This window comes from Podarcis tiliguerta, assembly GCF_965153285.1.
Source record: "Podarcis tiliguerta genome assembly, chromosome: 12".
NCBI classification, from domain to species: Eukaryota; Metazoa; Chordata; class Lepidosauria; order Squamata; family Lacertidae; genus Podarcis; species Podarcis tiliguerta.
Window position 1 is genome coordinate 34,823,036 of NC_139545.1, and position 20,968 is coordinate 34,844,003.

A 20,968-nucleotide genomic window follows, 5' to 3' on the forward strand; every position below is an offset into this window, starting at 1 on the left:
TGGGATGAAAAGGCATGTTGTCATTATTTAATTTTGTGCCAGAGCTCAAAGCTCATTATAAAACATTAATCCAAATGCAAGAAATAAAGTAAAATTAGCTATAACCCTCAAAAAGCACACAATACTGAAAATATTGGAAGCCATGTTCAAAAGACCAAACTAATTTCTTCAGAACTTATCTGTGTTTAAGGAAAGCTTTCAGACTCCAAATTAAGCAATGAACTCCCTCGCCTCGTCCTCCACACACGCCAGATAATCTTATTTGAAAATGAAGACATTTGAGTGAAAATGAATGATCAGCAGTGTAACCCTGGTAGGAAAGGGGAAATAGCGATTGTCCCCCCACCCCACCCCTGAAAAAACACCACAAAACTGCCATGGATTCCTTACATTAATTCCTGTGAACCCACCAACAGAAGTGGATTTTTACACACATACAAAAAGTAGTCATTTCAGGTTAGCTAACTATAGCTACTTCTAATGTTTTCACTCACTACCTTATGATGCCAGATTCAGACAACTGAACAAAGTATTAGACTCCACCACTTATTTTCACATACCTAAAACAAACCCTAAGCCAGCAGGTGTGGACTAACATTTCAGCAACACTCTGGAATGAAATTTATTCTCACTTACCTTCATACTGCTGCTGTTTTGCTGCATGTTTACAGAAGAAACACTCTTTTTTTAAAAAAAACCCAAGTTGGGTTGGCCTGGGCCTGATTTCAGGCTTGGTAATTCAGTTGCCAATCAAATGCAGCTGTGACAGGTCAGGTGACTTGTGCTGAACTAATTACAGCTGCAAACTATAGGAATGGTCTGTTCTGAGGCCTACCAGGTCTACTCCCATTCTTTGCCTTTTAGCTGCCCGTTTCCTTCCTATATAAAAGCTTTGCATACTACCATTTGTGGTTTCTGACAGGTATTACTGATTTCTTAAGTCACCCCCATCCATTGCCTTCATTTTGCCCATTTCACTGCTGCGTGAAGGCTTTGCAAACTATTGTTATTCCTATCATGAGGCATATTGAGCAACTTGTCTCAGGCAGTAGATTGACAGGGGTGGCCAAATGCATGTTCCATGCCCCCCTTGTGCTGCTGAGCTGTGGAGCATCACTTTGGGTTCCTTTCTCTTTTGTTTGAGGTGTAGCAGCCACCACACTTCAAACAAAAGAGGAAAGCGAGTGGTGTCACCTGAACAGCCGTACAAGAAAATCTGTGGCCACTGGCATTGGGAGTACCAGACCAAGCAATGGCTGTCCACAGAATGAGGCTGGACCAGCTACAAAAGACTCCTTAGTCACCCCCCTCCAAGTCCCTCATGAGACTTAGCCACATGCTTAGTGAAGTCTCACAAGAGTTTGGGGTGGCTCCTCTGTGGCACTGCAACACCTACAGTAAACAGCAGCAAGTAAGCTTTGACGGTGCCCCCAGCTACTGTTGCTGTGACAGTATTCTATGGAAGCTCACAAACACCACAATCCTTATTCCAGAGCCAGAGAACCTGAGGTCCTCCCAATGTTATTGGACTACAACTCCTATCATCCCTGAATACTGGTTATGTTACCTGGGGCAGATGTGAGTTGGAGCTCAACACCTGGAGGATCACAAATTTATTGCCTTCTGCCTTTCTATTTTCTTTGCTGGCGCAGCGGCTCATAGGAACAAGGCTGCAGAGTTGACATCCATTTCAATCACATCTTACTAAGATACCTTTTACTGGAAATCTCCACAGAAAGGAGACATGCTCATTTATCCTGAGAAGAAATAAATATTGTGGGGAACCTTCCATTGCCTCTGCCTGTGAACACAGTTCAGCAGAAGCATCTTCAGAAGTAGTCTTTATATACATATGGCTTAAAATAAAACAAACAGATGCCCTGGACCTGTTCATATGGATCAAAAGTGTGGGGATAGCTAGAAGCAGCACCTGTCTCAGAATCTTACCTCTTTCAGGACTCAAAACCCATTAGTTAACCTTCTTAATCCAGACTTAAGTCATCATTTCCTACTGACCAGCATTTGTGACCCTTTCACACACCAAGGCAATCCAGTTTTGTGAGCTGAGAAATCCTGCACTAGACCATGGAAGTAAAAGCCAAGATTTATTAAAATTATATTTTAACTTTACATTAAGATTACTGAATGGGTGAATATTTACAAATATTAGTAATGGTCAAAACAATGGTAGGTAACAGTGTATGCCATTAACTGCAGACAAGGGTGTATTCTCAATGAATGTTCTGAAGTTCTCTCAACTAACACTACATTACATTCAGCTCTGTCTGGCAAAAAAACAAAACTTCACTCTTCCTAATGACCTGAAAATAAAAGATGGAGGAGGATTAAAAAAAACTAAAAATCTTAATCAGTCTTTTAAAAATGATGCTTAGGTTTGTACCAAAACAGAAAAAGATCCAAAAAGGCACATGATATACATCTAAATGTTTCAGATACTGAGGATCAAAAAGCTGTGTGTGTGTGTGTTCTCTATAATTAATATGGAGTTTGCCTTTTTATTTTAACCTTCCTTTAACCTGAGGGTAGGTTGTGTTCTAGAAGTTGCAGCCAGGTTTTCAATCAAGTCTAATGGCATGAGATATTAACTTAGCTTTCACCCTCCAGTCTCTGGCTGACATTATATATTTCCAAAATTATACTTTTACATATACTGTACAATCCTTTAGACATTTTCTCAGGTGGGAATTTGCTCTGTCTTTTAACTTTCCTTTCCTATTTATTACAAATCAAAATACTTACCCAACTTTATGCTTCTTATAGGGATTATTTATGACTGCAAGGCCAGTGTTATATAAATATAACTGGCAGAGTCTTATAAATATAACACTTTAAAAGTCTTACATATTTTACAATTGGAGACATTCTTAAATGTACTTTATATTCGCCTAGAACCAACATTTTCAACTAAGTGGAATTTCTTAAAGAAGTCCAGTTATATCAGGGACAGGTGAACCTGTGGCTCTCCAGATGTTGGGCTACAGGTCCCACTAAGCCAACCAGCAACTAGGCTCAGTGGGGCTGATGGAACTGAGAGTCCAACAACATCTGGAGGTTCACAGGTGCTCTATACCTGAGTTAAATGAAGGAAGGCCACACATGGCAACATATGTACCAAAGAATTGTGTGAAATAAGTATGAAATTTAGAAATTTAGAAGCTGTTTCCATTCAACTACTGTCAAAAGATCAGATGATGCCCTTGCCAAAGAATGCTTTAAATAGAGATTTTTCAACAGCCCATTAATTCCTTGCCATGCATGTAGGTATCACTTTATTCTGGGTTCTGCAAGGCAATGTTTTCCAAAAAATCTCTTCTCCAGTTGCTGCTAGGAAAAAAGCATGTTGGAATCACTGGGGGAAAAGATCGGAATTAAACATTTCTGGTCCCAACATGTATATGTTGCAACTTCTGATACTAACAAAGCATCATATATAAAACCTTGCCTAATACATACCTTGAGAGCTACAATACACACCACAGACCTATAATAAGGTGCTTATTCATTTTTATCATTTTACCTCACAGTTATTTTGGAATGCAATTAACAAGAGGACGGGAACATAATGACTGGAACATATTGTTAATTAAAAAAAAATACACAAAAAACATTATTTTGCAAATGCCTTTGAAGATTCCTCTCCCTTTCCTTTTTGCGTATTACCATCTTATCACCTGCAATGTTACATCACAGAATGGGGAACCTGTGTCCTTGCAGATGTTGCTAGACTACAACTCCCATCATTCCTGGTGATTAGCCATGCTGGCAGAGGCTGAAGAGAATTGGAGTCCCAACATCTGGAGGGCCACAAATTTATTCCCCATCCCTGTGCTTAGTAAGTCAGGATAACAGCTCCTATATAAGAATCTATACTGGCAATACTGTGTCACCTTCACAAGATTCCCTATATTAGATTTTTTTAAAAACAAACAAACACAACTTTGCAAAATCTTTCATAACGAACTCAGTTCAGGAACATCGACGAATGTATATAGCCAATAACAACATAGCATACCAATAGTGCATAGTGCACGGTGTAGGAACAGAGATTCCTCCATACATGTATTATGCAACTCCACGTAGATGAATGGCCTCTGGTAACTTAATCAAACCGTTCAGTTAATGGCTCTTATTTGGCCAAGAAGTGCATTATTTACATAGTATTATATCAGCACATAGGATAAATTGGTGAAGCCAGATAACTTAAGAGCTCTGGATAGCTTCAGAAAAAAATGTAATATATACAGCAAATGTGCCATTCTGACCACCATCACATTCACTGTTGTGGTCCCTGATTGTGACGCCATTGTTTTTTTTGTAAGTGCTCTGTTAAAGTCCCATTGATTTCATTGGGAAGGAGAATAACATGTCTTGCAGTGAACCACTGTTTTCTGTGGATCCAGGAAGGCATTCTAGACCCTTCAGGTTAGCACCTGAGCTTTGGCATAGCAGCTATACAGGGGCGGTTTTTGAGGGGGAAACAGCACAATTGGGGAAAAGATTGAAAAATCCTCCCCCAACACTACAGAACCATCCCTCCCCCTTGCAGCTGCTATTAGATTTAAAAATATATATTGGAAGCTGTCTTATTTCGAGTCAGACCCCTGGTCCATCTAGCTCAGTGTTGTCTACGATGACTGAAAGCCATTCTCCAAGGATGACTTTTCCAGTCCTGCTTGGAGGCGATTCTGATTGACGATTCTGAACCTTTTTCATACAAACCATGTGCTCTTTCATTGGCCTATGGTCCTCCTTCCATGCCACGCCTACTTTGGCCCTTAAGATTCTTTGACATGTAATGTTCACTCATGAGTGTACTTCAAGCAAAACAAGAAAACCCCACATTATATAATTGCATTGTTGGTATTTTACAACTTTTTACACACGTATGAGTTTCTACTTAGAATATAATCACAAAAAGTAATAAAAATTTAAAAAGCAATTTGTTGTTGTTGTTGGCTGCTTATGTCATAATGTTTGCCTCTTCAGATCCCATTGGCGGAAAAAACATTTCTTACTTCTGCATGCTAGTTTTACTAAAGTATAATGACTAGTCCCTTACACATGGAAGGTGGTGAACGGAGGAATTCATGCACACAGCATAAATGTTTACATATCAAATTCTGAATTCTTTTTGTTTTTGTTTGTTTAAAGTTATTTGGGATTATGTTAGACCAGAGAAAAAACCACATTGGAGACTCCCAATTAGTTTCATTTGCGCATCTACATATTATCTGTCATCATGCGGAATACTCTTTTATATTTTCAGTTCCACGTATCCCAGGTAAATGGGGTATGTATATGGTTTGGTTGCTCTTTACTTGTAATTAAAATCCTAATCTGCTGCAGAAAATTGCCTTTTCCTTCTTCGGGGAACTTGTTCGCTCCATGCTGGTCAGCATCTCTGCCCTTCAAATTGTCCACTTAGCAGATGAATGTTCAGCGACTCAGCAATGCTGAGTTTGTATAAAATCTGAAGTAAACAGTTCTGGTATCAGCTCAGGTAGACAGTGGAACTAAATGGAAGTCTCCCATAGCTGTAAGAGGACAAAGAGAAGAGAAATATCCATTATTGCTGTTCCTGTTATACTACTATCCCTGCATTGCATGACCCCTGGGATCCTTTCCAACTTTACAATTCCATGATTCTACAATTTCTGTATTCCATGTTTTAACTATGCAATGGAAACTTCTGTTATCTGAGTGAAAGCAGCTACTGTGGCTCAGTGGACAGAGACCCAAGTTGACATACCAACCAGACCATTGATGGATAAACAGCTGGCTCCTCCAAGATGAGACCAGTACAAACAACAGTGAAAGACAAAATGGTGTTTGTCTGCATCTAGCTTAAATGTCAAGTACGCAGCAGATCCAAGGAAGAAGTGAGGCTTACCCTGGCACTTGCTCTGTTGGCCTTTTTCTCCTCATCAGGAAGTGGAGGCATCGGGTATGGGTATTTTCTGCTGGAGGCAATGGAGCCAGTAGATGACGAAGGGGACTTTGCAGGGGAAAGGGTCCTGAGGTGTTGAATAGACAAAAATAAACAGAATGTCTAGGGATACCAGCCTTGCTACAGAAAACTGGAACTACTTTGAAGCTATGCTGGGAATTTGATTCAATCACTCTGCCACACATAGTTGGAAAAGAAGCCAAAGTCTTCCTAGCTAATATAGCTTAGGAAACGGTTCAGTAGGACCAACTCCTGTGCAAATCTTGAGCAATTCTAATTAATATTAATGGAGACTTTGCAAGAGTTGTTCTCAAGGGACTGCACTTTTTGACAGTGACTAAGCTAGTCCTCACCCATCTTCAGATGTTTTGGACTATGATTCCCATCAGCCTTACTCAGAATGGCTGTGCTGGCTGGGGTTGATGGGAGTTGTAGTCCAAAACATCAGATTGGCAAAGGCTGAACTACATACTATGAACCAGACTTCTTATCATTTTATGCATCAAATGATAAAAAATAAGCTATTTATAAAATTGGGAATATGATTTGTTATGAACCAGATTTAGGGTAGCATGGTGAATAAGAGACAGAGCTATAAATGTTCTCCCCTCAGCCTAAGTGGCTTCAGGGAAGCCACAATTTAAGTCTGTCACCTGGAATTCTGGAGATAATGATATTGGTCTATCTTATCAAATTGTTATAGGGATTAATGAGGTAATATATGTGAAGCTTTCATTATTATTTAACTAAAAATTCTTCCTTTATATCACATTGTATCTATGCCTTCATCTGCATTATAAAAAGGTAAAGGGACCCCTGACCATTAGGTCCAGTCACGGATGACTCTGGGGTTGTGGCGCTCATCTCGCTTTATTGGCTGAGGGAGCTGGCATACAGCTTCCGCGTCATGTGGCCAGCATGACTAAGCTGCTTCTGGCGAACCACAATTCTCGCAGCGGTTTAACTGCCAAACCCTCTTCCCAAGGGCCTATGGGAAAGCCAGGGCTGCTTGAAGTGGTGCAATACTGCTTTAAATGTATAATTCAGATGAGGCTTATGTACCTACTATATATATTTTAGAAAGTTGTTTGTTATGCATTTGGACGCCTCTTAAGATATATTAGCCAAATTTTGAATGATGGTTCCTGAGATCAAGGAGCAGGTTTTCATCCATGTTTGGATACATTTGGATGCTATTTCAAATCAAGAGAGCAGATGGGTTCACTGCACTGATTTTTAGCCCCTAATCTTTGTGTTTCTTAAAATTCCCAAACAAAGCTGGGTATGAGGCTGCTAGCGCATACATACAAAGCATCAACATTTCCCCTTTATTCATGCATTTTTGTACTGGCTAAGAAAATGAGGAACTGGCAGAAGAACTTTTTTTTAAAAGTGACTGTGTACTAAAGAGTCACCAACCGCTTATACCAGGCATAGGCAAACTCAGCCCTCCAGATGTTTTGGGACTACAATTCCCATCATCCCTGACCACTGGTCCTGCTAGCTAGGGATCATGGGAGTTGTAGGCCAAAAACATCTGGAGGGCCGAGTCTGCCTATGCCTGGCTTATACTAATGCAAGTCCCACTGACAACTGTGCACCTATGTCAAGGATGAGGACATCTGGAGCCTTTCCAGATGTTGTTGAACTCCAACTCCCATCAGGTCCAGCCAGCATGACCAATGGTTAGGGATGATGGGCGTTGTACTACAACATCAGGGCTGCAGGTTCCCCACCCTTCACCTACATTGAAGTAAGTCTTTGCTGGCTCAGAGCTTAACCGCAATCTTATGCGTGACTACTCAGAACTAAGCCTCAACTGCGTTCAGTGAGGCTTACTCCCAGGCAAATATGTCCCGGGTATAGGGCTGCACATAAGTTGCTTTTTTGAAAGCAGCACAGCAGAAACATTCATTACAGTGTATGAGAACGTGTTACATTATACAGAAGGCATGCAGTTCAGAGGCAAGAAAGGGTTAATTGTGAAGAAACAAAGGCAAATACAAAGAGCTGAACACCCAAATTAGTAGACATGCAAGCAACATCCAGTGCACAGTGGTTCCAGCCAAAGTAGGAGTCTGGTTTGGGGGTGGGGGCGAGGGGTGGGGGGGATAGACAAAAATGGACTGATTAGTCAGAGAAATCAGCATTTCTGTACAAGGTAAGGAAAGCACTAGCAAGTCAATGTCGGCATCACACGGAAGGGCATTCTTGTCCGAGTCAATAAGGCGTCTGCACTTTATTGACTAGAGTTATACACACAAGGGCATGGACAACTAAAGTGTCTTAAGAATCAATTCCGGAATCAAGACGGACCAAGGAAGCTCTGTATCTGGGTCATGTGCAAGAAAACATAAAAGTCAGAAGCACAGCTGGTCTCAGGTGTTCCGGTACCCTGACGAAAAGCTAGACCCACCGCCCCAACCCCAGTCCTGTGCTCATGGCAGCCCTTCCTCACACTCCATCCTGGGTCCCTCTGGCTTGCTGAACTCAAGAAAGGATGTTTTTAAAAACCCCTAATCACATGGCTGTGCCAGCAGCCCGCTTAGATCCCTTATGCCTCCCTCGCCTCCATGCATCTCAGACCATGTTTATGTACTTTCCACACCAAACACCATAGTTGCCCCCACATTTCTTCAGATATTATCTACATATTTCAGGAAGCCTTTTATGTCTGGTGTATTGTGTTCTTTTATACTCTGTTGAAAGCCACCCAGAGTGGCTGGGGCAACCCAGTCAGATGGGTGGGGTACAAAAAACAACAACACAATATTATTATTATTTTCTGCCTCTAGGGTTAATGTGAAGTGTGTGCCTTGCCCAACGGGCACTGCCTACTTATTCATCAGAAGTGGATTTAGGAAGCATGTGGTCTGCCCTAACAATGTGTGAACTCATAGGCGTTACCCAGAGGATCTTGGGAGCATCCATAGAGTTCCAAAATCAGATACAAGCGGAAGCAGGGCCGTCTTACCCATAGGCGCTAGAGTTGCGGGGCACCTGGGCACCAGGCTCTCAGGGGCGCCATGCTGAGAGTCCAGGGCCCGAGAGATGAGTCCGGGTAAGAGCCCATCTGCCGCTCTGCTCTCCTGCGTGCCTGGGACTGGGCAACCTGGGGGGGGGGGGCGCGTCGGCGGATCTTTGCACCCTGGCACCGCTTATGCTTAAGACAGCCCTGAGTGCAAGTCCCTCCTCTGTGCATACTTTAAGAGTATATTCAGGAATACATTTTCAAAATCCAAACCACAATCTGAAATAAGTACATTTCCTGATGAAACTGCAGGTGCCCTTCTTGGACATCATCACAGAAGGAAACCAGAGGATCCTGATAAACTTTGCTCACTAAATACATCAAGCTTTCTAATAGCTTGCTATTCTTATTTGACAAGAGCATTGGTGTTTTGTGCCCAACTGCTGTTTCTGTGATACGAAAAGGAAGCTCAACAATCTTCGTTCGGAAATTATGCAGTGAAGTGGTGGATTTGTCTAATGTGCCCTCTTCTGAATGCAGATGGGATGTCATCTTTTTGAATGTGCCTCCACCAAATAAGCTCTCTGTATTGGGATGAGATACGCAGTGCTAAAGATCCCTCCCCCCGAGGTTTGCTTATTGCATGCAGGTAAACTATGCTGATGAGTTTTCAGAAATGTTATAGATGGTTTGAACAGTGCAGCCCAACAGTCATGATATCTGTCCACCCCTTCCTTTTGCATCATGTGCACTTCAGCTCTAATTATTTCATGAACTTAAACTTAGCTGGAAGGGATGCCCTGACAGTCACTATGACTTATTTGTGAAAAGGCTTGGCTGAAAAAATATTGGGAACACAGTATATACCATAGAGCAATGACTGTACTCTGCCATGGACAAATTAGAATAACCATGCTTGGTTTCCAGAAATTCTTTGCTCATTCTGTTTGACTCCTCAGATTCATCAAGAATCCACACCGAAGTACAAAACTGGATACAATTTCTTCCTTAAAAGTCCTCATCTCTGCTCAGGAGCCAATTACTTCCTTTGTTTGCACCTGAGAAAGTGCATGGCTACAAGTAAATAAGTTATGTTATCTCTCAGTATGTTCTCTTCCAAGGCAAATACTAACTATTTCAATGACTTACTTCCAAGCATGCACATTTAGAATGGCAATCTTATGCACACATACCTGGGAACAGGCCCCACTGAACACAACGGGACTTCCCTCCAAGTAAGCATGCTGAGGATTATGTGTTAATCTTGATCGCTACTAAATCAATGCTGCAGAGAATTTGCCAGTTCCTCTACAACTGTAAATACATCTAAAGTATTGTATGTGGTTACAGGGGTGCCTTCCCCAACCTGGTGTTCCCTAGATGCTACCAGACTCCAGCTCCTATCAGCCCCAGACAGCCTGGGAGTTGGAGTCCAACAACATGGGAAGGAAAGCAGGTAAGTGTTGGCAGGAAGCACATCCCACCTTAAGTGGACCACCTATATCAGTTCTGCTCTCATACTTTCCAGAATAGAGTAGCAGATGGCACTCCTATTCAGTGGCGTAGCGTGGGTTGTCAGCACCCGGGGCAAGGCAAGTAATTTGCGCCCCCTAACCCGTGGATTTTAGTAGGGGCAGAGAGCTGCGAGCGTGCCCCCCCCCCCCAGATGTTGCGCCCGGTGCGGCCGGCCCCCCCCGCACCCCCCACGCTACGCCACTGCTCCTATTAAAGCTGCCTGTCCTAAATAGACTGGCAGCTTTGTTTTCTGCTGTAAGTCATGGTGGTTCTCATTCAGTTTCTATAATCCTGGCAGGAAACAGTGTCGCTGGCATCTCTTTATTTTCATAAGAAGCACGGGGAAAGGAGGAAAGACCCACCCTCCAGGCCTCTTTCCTCTTGAGCACTAGTGAAGAAAATCAGGCTCTTTCAAGTGATCTAACCCTTAACACACATGCATCCCCTGACATCCTTTCAAGAGCTTTAATGGTCTACTGGAAAGCTTAAGCCCCCCCCCCCCCGATTCCTATATGGTTATCCAAACACACTTCAGTCATGTTAAAGCCAGAGCCGTCTTTCCCATAGGGCTTAGTTGTGCCAGGGCGCCAGCCTCTCAGGGGCAGCCCAGCAAGTGGGGGAGCTGCATGGCTTTGCCGGCGGCCTCCCCTTTCCCTGCACGCCCACCAGCTGTGCCCCGCCAACCATAAGGCTGGCAGGCGTGCAGCTTCCCTCCCAAGCCTCTGCGGGGATCGCTCTCCTCCTGAGGAGGCTTTGGAGGGAAGCTGTGCTCTCCTCCCGGATGGCTGGCAGTGCGCAGCTACGGCCACCCCAACTCTATCCGTGGTAATTGGGGATGCTGGGCGGATATTTGCACCCCGGTGCCGCATCTGGTAAAGACGGCCCTGGTCAAAGCAGAGTGATAAGAGTCACACACAAAGAAACTTGCTTATGTTTACATTTTTAAAAAATCACCATATATGCATGGCAGCTCCTGCATTGATAATTTTGCAGAGAGCTAAAGGCCGAGTAGAAAGCAAGACTAAAAATCCCATGTGCAGGTTCCCCCAATGAAACCAAAAGTACCCTACGCCAGTGGCGTAGCGTGGGTTGTCAGCACCCCGGGGCAAGGCAAGTAATTTGCGCCCTCTAACCCGTGGATTTGCGCCCCCTAACCCTAACCCCCAGATGTTGCACCCAGTGCGGCCGGCCCCCCCTGCACCCCCCACACTACGCCACTGCCCTACGCAGCTGTAAAAATTGCCACCATCACAAACCACTTTGCTGGATTCCCAGAAGAGACAGAATTCTATGGAAGCCATCTTTGTAGCTCAGGAGCCCATTTCCCCCCTTTCCAGGGGGGAAGTTACCTAGTAGCTAACCCAATGTTCCACTGGCTTCTAACATGGAACAAATTCCACAACTGACTCTATAACTTCACCACCCCTATTTTCTCCCAAACCCAGCTCTCTGCAAATATTCCCTAGACTAGAACCTTCCCCATCACTAAACAAACAGTACTTGTTAGGTTTCCTGCTATGCATTCTGGACAATGCTTCTTATTTCAAGCACGGGGGAAAAAATGCATCTTCAGTTTCAGAAAACACTTGAAAACGCAAAAGTGCTTATGGACATTTTGCTAGCCAGGAAACAAAAATGTGAGTCAAAGTGAGTTAACCTGATGGACCAGCCATTGAGGGTGGGATTACCAAAATCAGCACCAAGTGGGATAATTCCTTCCTTCCCCAGGGCTACCATTATGTAATCTATTCAGGGCTCTAGAATCAGGAAACTATGAGATGACATGAAGAAGAGGAGCCAGATCTGTACTGTCACTTGCATCAGGAGTGTTAACACATTACATTCAATGAGTGTACAATAAGTGTACACATATAGTTGACCTGTATACTCACAGTTTTTCACAGTCTGTGTACTCAACAGTTGAGCTGTACCAATGAGCACGCATGCATCATTTCACACAAACACTTGCACGTGTGTAGTGACAGCTCATACCTATGGTCATCATAATGTGCGATGATGAACAATTTGGGAAGTAGTATAATTGGGAAGTAATTGAATATTTTATCGTGGGGTTATCTTATATGCATCTTGGTCCCAGACATCTATAAATAAGCTTATCTTCAACACCAATCCAGTTGATTCCTGCTGTTAGGTTACTCCTCTCTTCTCAAGTTTTACAAGCAGTCATGGCTTCCAAAGCAATTAGATTAGGGTTTTTAGCATATTTCTGGGGAGGTGCTCAGTCTGAGGAGGGGATTAATGAGGTTGATACAGACAGAGAATCACTCCAAGCACTAACTGTTTGGGGGGGGGGGGTTGAAGGGAAGCTCACTAGGAAGTGCAGCTCAACAAAATATAGTATGTGGTAGAGGATTAGCAGACAGACTCAGCACAATCCTATGCACGCTGATTCAGAAATAAACAAGCTGCCTACATCAGATCTGCCCCCCCCCCCACACTGAATCCTCCGTCCCAGTGCAGAAGAGGTTTGTTTTGGGGGTTTTTGTACACGGGGGGCTGCAGTGAGGAGGGTAGGCTTATGACAACAATGTAACTAGCCACTGAGAACAGTATCATAAATTGGTGATATCCAGCATTGGCAGTTGGAAAAATATAAAAGGAGAATCAAGCAAGATTATTCCTTGCATAATAAATTCTAACAGACTAAGAGAGCAGGCTCATTGTACAGTATTAAACACTTTTGAAACAGAGTGGAAATGATACTTATTAAAATATGATTATATGGAACTGAGATATGGCGTTTGCCTGGAGAGAAGGCACTAGAATTTTTTTTAAAAAAAAATCATTTTAGGAGTCCTTGCAGTCTTCTGGTTCTGATGAGACAGAACAAACAGGAATGATTCTAGTCTCCTTGTGTTTATTTAATTATTGGCATAAATGACTTCATCTCCTAGAAGACAGGCTCCTAGAGGTGTGGGCAAATTCACTTAATTCTTTTAAAAAACCAACGACTTACTCCCCTTTCAGTGCCATCTTGATCCAATTACATGGTTTGCCTTTGAATTTTCTTAATGGATTATGTTTCATAGCTGCCAAAATGGTATTTAAATGGCACCTCAGAGGCATTTTTGTGCAGAGAGCTGTGTTCTTATCGACAAATGTTAAGAATGTGCTACGTTATGCATTGATAAAATCCCAGCACAGTTTGAAAAATTTGTTATTTGACTTCCCTACATTTGTTTTAAAGAGAGTTCCAGCCCTCCTTTGCTGAGATGGCAACCAATGCCCTGCCCACTCTTTTAGATGTACCATATACGGCAGTGGTATTCAATCAGGGTGCCGTGGCGCCCTGGGGTGCCTTGAATGATGCCCAGGGAGCCGCCAGCTGCACTAGCCTCTGTCCCTTTCCTTGCCACCCTCCTCTGATGCCCTCTTATGTCTCCACTTCCCCAAGGCTTGCGTGGCTGTTTGTTGCAGCAGCCCTGGCTACAAGCTCCCCAAGCAAATGGTACCTCTGGGGCTGGCCATGGGGTGCTGGTTGCCAAGAGCTGAGGCAGCCTCAGAGTAAGTAAACAAGCAAGCAAGCAAGCAAGCAAGCAGGCAGGCAAGGCAACCCATCCAGCTAGTCCACCAGCCCTTGCTGTTGGGAATGGACAGACAAGTGGGAGGCCAGGCACACAGGCAGCTGCTGCCTCCCAAGGTAAGGTGCTGGACTCACATTTGTCTTTGGCCAGACTCCATTGGGACACTAAGGCTGGGGGCATCCTCTTCCCAGGCCCTTGTTGGGCAGTGTGAGGAGACACTTCTCTTTGGGGAAGTGGGGGAGAGGAGGGGAGTTCAGAGACCAGGGACGGCAGCAGCGGCTGCCCAGAGGACTCTCAAGGAGAGGAGGCTGAGGGAACAGTCCACAAGGGAAGGTGTTCAAAAAAGGGTGAGAGACTGCCGGGTATGCAGGCAAAGGGTGACATAACTGGGCACCTGAGCCCCAAAGGGGTGCCAAGGGACCCATGGACTGAAAAAGGTTGGAAACTTCTGCTTTATGGGAAAGTGACTTTTGACTGACATTTCTGCATCTGTAGGGAGAAAACAACTGGCCATCCCACACTACCTACTCTTTTGTCTTAATTTTGAGGGCAAATGCAGAAGAACTTTCTTCTTCAACTGTTAGAAATATGGCAAACACTGGTTAAAGCAGAAGAAAATAAAATATTTATTGGCCAGCAAAAATGAGATTAATTTAACAGTGGCCACCTTTGCTCTGGCAGATGCAAAGCAGTGGCAAACATTTTCTGATTACTATATAGCCAAACTCCAGTTCGGACACCTGTTTTGAGTGCTACTTGACAAAGGATTGAATTAGTGAAATGCTTATTTTAGGCTGCAATAACACTTATCTGGGAGTAAGACCCACTGGACTCAGTAGAGCCTTTCTCTTAGTAGACATTGCACTGTTAATGAGATACATGCACACTTAAAAGTATTTAACATGATTACATTCTCTTGTTATTATTGGTCCCTTGTTATTAAGTTTTACAGGTTTTACCAATTGGTTTTTATTGTATGCTTGTAATTTTTTTTTTTCTTCTTAGTTTGATCTGTTAGTTGGCATTATGGCCAATGGCCGAAACAAAGAAAGCACAACCCAACTGAGTATTCACGCAACACATCTTTAGCCTCTTGCCATGAAGAGCAATTAATTCTTTCCAGCATATTTCTGACTTCTAATGGATATGCTAGGTAAATGCTCTGCTAACATGCTTGCATGCTTCCCGTTTTTTAATTATGATGCACAAATGATAACCTATGTACAATTCTACTACTTGCTGCAATTTAACACCTTTATTGTAAAAGCACTGGGTTGGCACCAGCAGCACAACCCTACTCATGTCTATTAAGAAGTAAACCCCACTGCTTTCAATGGGACTTATTCCATTGTGGGTAAGTGGGTATAGGATTGCATCTTAAGTGTATTATAAAGCTACTAGCTTCAATACACTGACCTTTTAGCTATTTCAACTAATGTTACTTGATTAGTGGTAGACATAGATCATGCCCACAAAAAGGCTACTTGGCATCAAATGAAGAGAAAGCTACTAAAAGCTAGAGATGGAGATGGGAAATACATGCACTATGAACATCCTTTTCAAACGGCTTCATTAAAACAGTCAGAAAAGAATCGAAATTGCACAATGAAGCCCAAAAAAGACATCAGAAGGCAGCAAATGAACAAAAAGGGTCCTCAGCATCTACAATAAATCACTTGTATTGGAAGATACAAGATAAGGAGTCCCATCATATCTGGAATATGCTGGAACAGCTCTTAAAAGATGATAGAGAATTAATTTACAAAATACCTAAAGTAGGGTCCTTCAGTGTTTTTATTCACATCTTCTACCCACTTAGCTACATTATATTCTGTTTTGAACCATGGGCTTAAATACCTGCAAAAAGCAATGGAAGGAACAGAGAAAGCAGAAGAAGAATAAAGAAATATCTGGTAACACACAGCAGCATAAGCTCAGTTTGGCTGTTTTACATCCTCCAAATGCCAAGGATTGTCTTAAATAAATCAGTGTGGAAGTGGGGTGAAGAAAATCCGAGCCACGGGGGTTCAAAATGAATTCCCTTGGAAGCGGAGGCTTACATTTGCAATTTACTTTTGCCTTGAGAGAGAGAACTAGCCATCTCTTAAATCTCTAAATCTCGGTCTGGATGCAAACAGACTTAGAAGCACTGAATCTGCCCAGTGGGGAAGTACGCAAGAGACAGGTGCGGCAACAACTGCCCTTCCAAAGTGAGGACTACTTTAATCTCTTATAAGCACCTCCTGAAAGCTTCAGGCAAGTCGTTTTGCCTCAGTGCTGTGTCTTTAACCTAACTTATACAGCGAGCAAATGTTCTCTGCCTTGCACCACAGGTCAGGAGTACATAAATATAGGCAGACCACCTTGGATACTTGCATGCTGATCTGAGAAAAGGCAGCTAAGAGATGGGTCCCTCTTTTACACCGGGGCTGAACATTACGGTCTTGGGGACTCTTTCACGTCCACGGTTGCAAATAAACCAGGTCCTGCCAGTTAAATGACAGGAAATGTTACTGACTTGCAGTGACACATGTGGGTTCTTTGGTGCACATAAGTCTGCCTAAAATACAAGGAGCTGTTTTTGCATTGCAGCACAAGCTGCGTACCCAGAGGCTCACCACACACTGCTCTTTCTTCACGTTGCTGGCAATACGTGGAAGACCGTGGTGAGATGCAGAAACCGATTGTTCTGTGTAGTGAGCTGCTGCACACACAAAACAGCTGCCATGTGGTAGCAATCTACTGGACAGAACTGTTCGGCCTACAGTCCTCTGCACACTTGCATGGGAATAATTCCCAGTTAACTCATGGGGTTTACTTCTGAGTAGCCTTTGTTTGCAGCACAAAGACTGGGCTGCCCTACACTTGTGACTCTTATAAGCTGGGCAATTGCCGGTGCAACTTGAATATAGCCTTTGACCAATATGCATGGATCCTTCCATCTGCTTCCCAAAGCCCATTCCTGGTCAACGCTATGTGCAAGACATTTCTCACAGTATTAAAAAATATATATATCCAGACTGAACCTAACAACCATTGTTTTATCAATGGAAAGTGTATTCTACTTTGTCCTCTCTTTGCAGCACAGATTACATTGTTTGATAAAATTTACTACTGCTACATTAATACTGCTGCCTGTTTAAAAAGTCAATGAAGTGCAGGGTCAAACTGGTAACGCCAATGTGTTATAGTGGTTAGAGCACTGGGACTAGAACGGGAGGGAGCTAGGCTCAAATTCCCCCTCACCCAGGAAGCTCACTAAGTGACCTTGAGCCAGGCACTGTCAGCCTAACCTATCTCACAGGATTGTTGTTAGGATGAAATGGGTGGTGGAGACAGGAGAAATATGTTTGCCACTTTGGGCTCCTCCTTGAAGAAAAGATGGGGCATTAATTATATGCAATAAATATTCTTCATAAATTACTTTTAAATCCACCTACAGCTGACGCTAAGCCAGAGACTCCATGACCTTGCTACTGCTGCAAGTTATAGAATGTTAAATGACATCATGTAATCTGACTCTGGAGAATGTCAGGATTTATTTTATAGAAAAACAATTTCCCAGGTCTTCACAATTGTGGAGAAAAATGCACTGCTGCCCTCAGAGGAATCTCAAGAGGGCTTCCAGAGAGAAGGGAGGGAAAACAACAACACCAACTTCCTCTTTGCCACCTGCCCCCCAACCCATTAGTCTCTGTTTATCAATGTGTATCTCGCAGTCTACATCAATCTTCCCACTAGGTGGCAATGTTTTGGGTGAACCATTTTTAGCTTGTGTTGAATGTGGGCTTTCAACAGAAATAAAAATCAGATGCTGAATTTATTATATCCAATAATCAAACATTGTTTGCATCATTCTGTCTAAGCTGCGTAACTCTCCCACCCCCTCACCCCAACCACATAAGCACAGGCATCGCTTTAATTCTCTATCAGCTGTAATTGCTTCTAATTAGTCTACTTACTTTCAACAGCAAGTTGAAAACTAGGAGTGCTTTATGTTTTCCATCTCGGTTCCTAATTAAAAAGTAAAAGTTCAAAGCACAGCCGCAAGGCAAATTTGCTAGCGAAGCAATGGGCTCATGGGCAAGACATTATGCGCTGATTCTTATCTTGCAGCTTTAGTGGCCTTGTGTGAGAGCAAATGACAAACCTTTAACCTACACTTTTTATTGTAAAGGCTCGTTTGGTAACCATGAAGCACTCCTGATCTGGATTTTACAATGAGAAAAGAGAAAGTTATCATGGCAACAAAGCATGCAACGGTTGTACAAGACTTTTGAGGCTTCTTCGCACCAAGTACAAACACTTCAGCTTCTATTATTTCTGAGCAACCTGAAACGGTAGCTTTTAACATCATGCCAGGTTGCAGAATGAAACCAAGAGGGGCAGAGCAATCTCTGTGGGGGGTTAACTGTGCATCGGTCATCATTGATATAGTATAACCCATCAGATCAAATGGTAAAACTTTGCTTAAAACGAAAAAGAAACAACTTCTTAAGCCTACAAAACTTAAAACCAGTGGCTTGATTTGGCTTGCAGCACAACATGCAACAATGCAGAAGTCCCAGGTCTTATAAGACTGGGGCGGGGGGGGGGGGATTACACACATCAGGCCAGCAAGGAGGAGGGCTTAGCTAGCGCTGCCATCAGCAATCAAAGGCGGGTTTGGGGGTATTTTGCCACAGTGATACTTTTGGGAAGAAACTTTTAATGGGGTTAAAAAAAAAAAAAAGTTGCCCCAAATGGAAGGGCACTTAGGACTGACCTGTGATCCCGATCCCTTGTCTGGGGGTGGTGAGAACCCCTGTGGCTTATGCCTTGGGGTGGGATTTGGTTGGTGTGGGAAAGCCCAGGCTCAGAAGCATGGGATGCTCTGCTGCAAAAACACAATATATAATAGGGGTGGGGAAAATCTAAGCCAAAGTTTATATCATTTATAACAATGAGGAAGATGCACACCTATAGAGGCAAAGTTAGTACAAATGAACAAAGCAATGGCTACCCGGGAAAGGAGTTCACTGGGACATGCTTTAACACATGCTCCTAGGCCAACACTCAGGGTCTTGGTGTTAATGGTCAAAACTGTTGCTCTACCCATTTAAGTTTGCAGAAAACTCTGGAACGTTAATGTCTCATCTTTGCAAAACTATGGAAGTAAAACAAACTTTACTGGGCCTGTAGGAAAATAGCCCCATAGAAATTGTCAACTACAGAAGTTCTCTTTTGCTCCACTTACACAATACCATGCAAGCAAAACGACCGCTTGGTCTGCTTTGTGTAACACTGATCTTAGGGACAAATATGGCAATAAAACTATGCATTTCCAGCAGTCATTAATCAACTCCTCTAAAGGGATCAGGACCAGGGTTTGTTTTGTCCACCATTACCACCAAGACCAGTTTGTTTTTATGGCTCTGTAGCCTTGGGGAGTGGTCATCTTATATCCATGTAGTTAACCTTTCACTAGGAATGCTGCAATGGACAGCAGCACAGAGACGCCAATTCTCCAGATATTGACAACTTCTCTTTTGGCTCATTTTGGATGTCATTTGCATTCAGATCACACTACTTCACAGGTTGTGGCAAGCACATGAACACATAAAATATACGTTGCCACACGCGGCTTGTTCGTTCCGTACAGCATGTATCAGTAGATGGCATTGCACAAACAAAGCAAACTGTTTTAAGTAAGTCTTATTTAGCAATACGTAGTTCTCTAACGAAAGTATATAGCTGAAAGTAATACAAAACTTCCAAGCAAATTAACACATAGGAAAGCATCTTCCTTTTACAGAGAAAGGCTTCCTGAACTCCTGGCACCTTGTGAAACTAAAATGGTTATCCAATGTTATTCAAACTAATTTACTAAAATGTGCATCTAGTCGGATACAAACCATACCCAGAATTAGGAAAGAACCAGATAACAGAAATTGAGGTAAGCTATGTTGTATATTTATTTATCTTGCAGAATGCTACACCAGGGTAGCCAACCCTCCAGAGGTTGCTAGACTACAATCCCCATCACCCATGACCACTGGCCATGTACTCTTGGGCTGATGGGAGTTGTAGTCCAACAACATATGTAAGGTAACATGTTGGCTGCTCCTGCTGATTAGGTAGAGAAGTTTACTGTGGAATATAGCAGATGATTTCCAATGTGTCCTTAACAGGTCTCCCTGAATAACATTTGTCCTAAATGTGAAAGTTAGCATGAAGAATCGTACATTTTGAAACCTTACATCTGAACTCTGCATTAGTGCTCCCATCTAAATCTCTTCCCCCCATTTCCCCCAGTTGCAAGATGGCATTAAATATCCACTTTCATTGGTAGTGAAACACACCTGGATGTCAAATCAGGGACTTTCTTCCCATGCAGATTAACAGGCAGCAGTAAACAGGTGTGGGGAATAGTGCAGCACACGAAGGTGAGAAGGTGTGGGGCTTCTAGTTAACGGGGGGGGGGGGGGGGACGGGACAAAACTGTGATGGGAAAGCCTGCTTCACTGCCCATCCTGCTAAGGAGAATACATTTAACAAGCTAGAAGTACATCTTAGGGCCAAGCTAGATGTGATGTTGAACAGATCATTGTCTCTTGTGTTTGCTCCCCTTTAAAGTAGCAGCCATGGGAGTGGGGGAGAAAATCTGGACTGGGACCGCAGTGCAGGCAAGTGGGTGATTAACCCTTCAACCCTGCACAGCTTTGCCAACAACATAAAAACCCTTCGCGCTGGTTCCTTTCCTCTCCTCCCCAAGGTGACACTGAAGCATCTCCGGAGGGGAGATTGACAGATATGCAAATAGCAGATGGGAGGAGTAAGGATTTCAATGGAAATTGGGGAAATGGTGCAAGGGGAGACACCCCCCCCCCCCCAGTTTCTTGCTGACAAACTGCCCAAAATCTGCCCTGAAGCCAAATAATAGACTTTAAAAAGAAACTTATGGAGGAGCTTGTTACCACTGGTATATAT

At 43.1% G+C, this 20,968-nt stretch overlaps 2 protein-coding genes and 1 long non-coding RNA gene across 20 annotated transcripts in view; 1 reads left to right on the forward strand and 2 right to left on the reverse strand.

Moving 5' to 3' along the window:
* Positions 1–1,948, reverse strand: part of ZNF804B (zinc finger protein 804B) — a 334,148-nt gene extending 332,200 nt beyond the window's left edge. For both annotated transcript variants that reach the window (XM_083405712.1, XM_083405711.1), the window contains exon 1: positions 637–1,948. The gene's annotated coding sequence lies outside the window, so the exon portion shown is untranslated. The remainder of the gene's footprint in view (positions 1–636) is intronic.
* Positions 1,949–2,092: 144 nt separating this feature from the next.
* Positions 2,093–20,968, reverse strand: part of ADAM22 (ADAM metallopeptidase domain 22) — a 116,416-nt gene continuing 97,540 nt past the window's right edge. For 5 of the 17 annotated variants that reach the window (XM_083405739.1, XM_083405730.1, XM_083405738.1 and 2 more), the window contains 4 exons: positions 18,765–18,875; positions 15,770–15,856; positions 5,912–6,035; positions 2,093–5,555 (listed from right to left, as the gene is read on the reverse strand). In XM_083405739.1, coding sequence (XP_083261865.1) covers positions 5,535–5,555; positions 5,912–6,035; positions 15,770–15,856; positions 18,765–18,875 — 343 coding nt within the window. In that variant the 3' untranslated portion in view covers positions 2,093–5,534. Of the gene's footprint in view, positions 5,556–5,911; positions 7,162–15,769; positions 15,857–18,160; positions 18,208–18,764; positions 18,876–20,968 lie in introns of those variants that run through there. The other 12 variants (XM_083405744.1, XM_083405735.1, XM_083405733.1 and 9 more) reach the window with 6 other exon arrangements.
* LOC310660780 lies at positions 9,631–18,754 on the forward strand. The gene is made up of 3 exons (XR_014503640.1): positions 9,631–10,395; positions 15,018–15,152; positions 18,177–18,754. It is a non-coding gene; the product is annotated as an uncharacterized lncRNA (long non-coding RNA).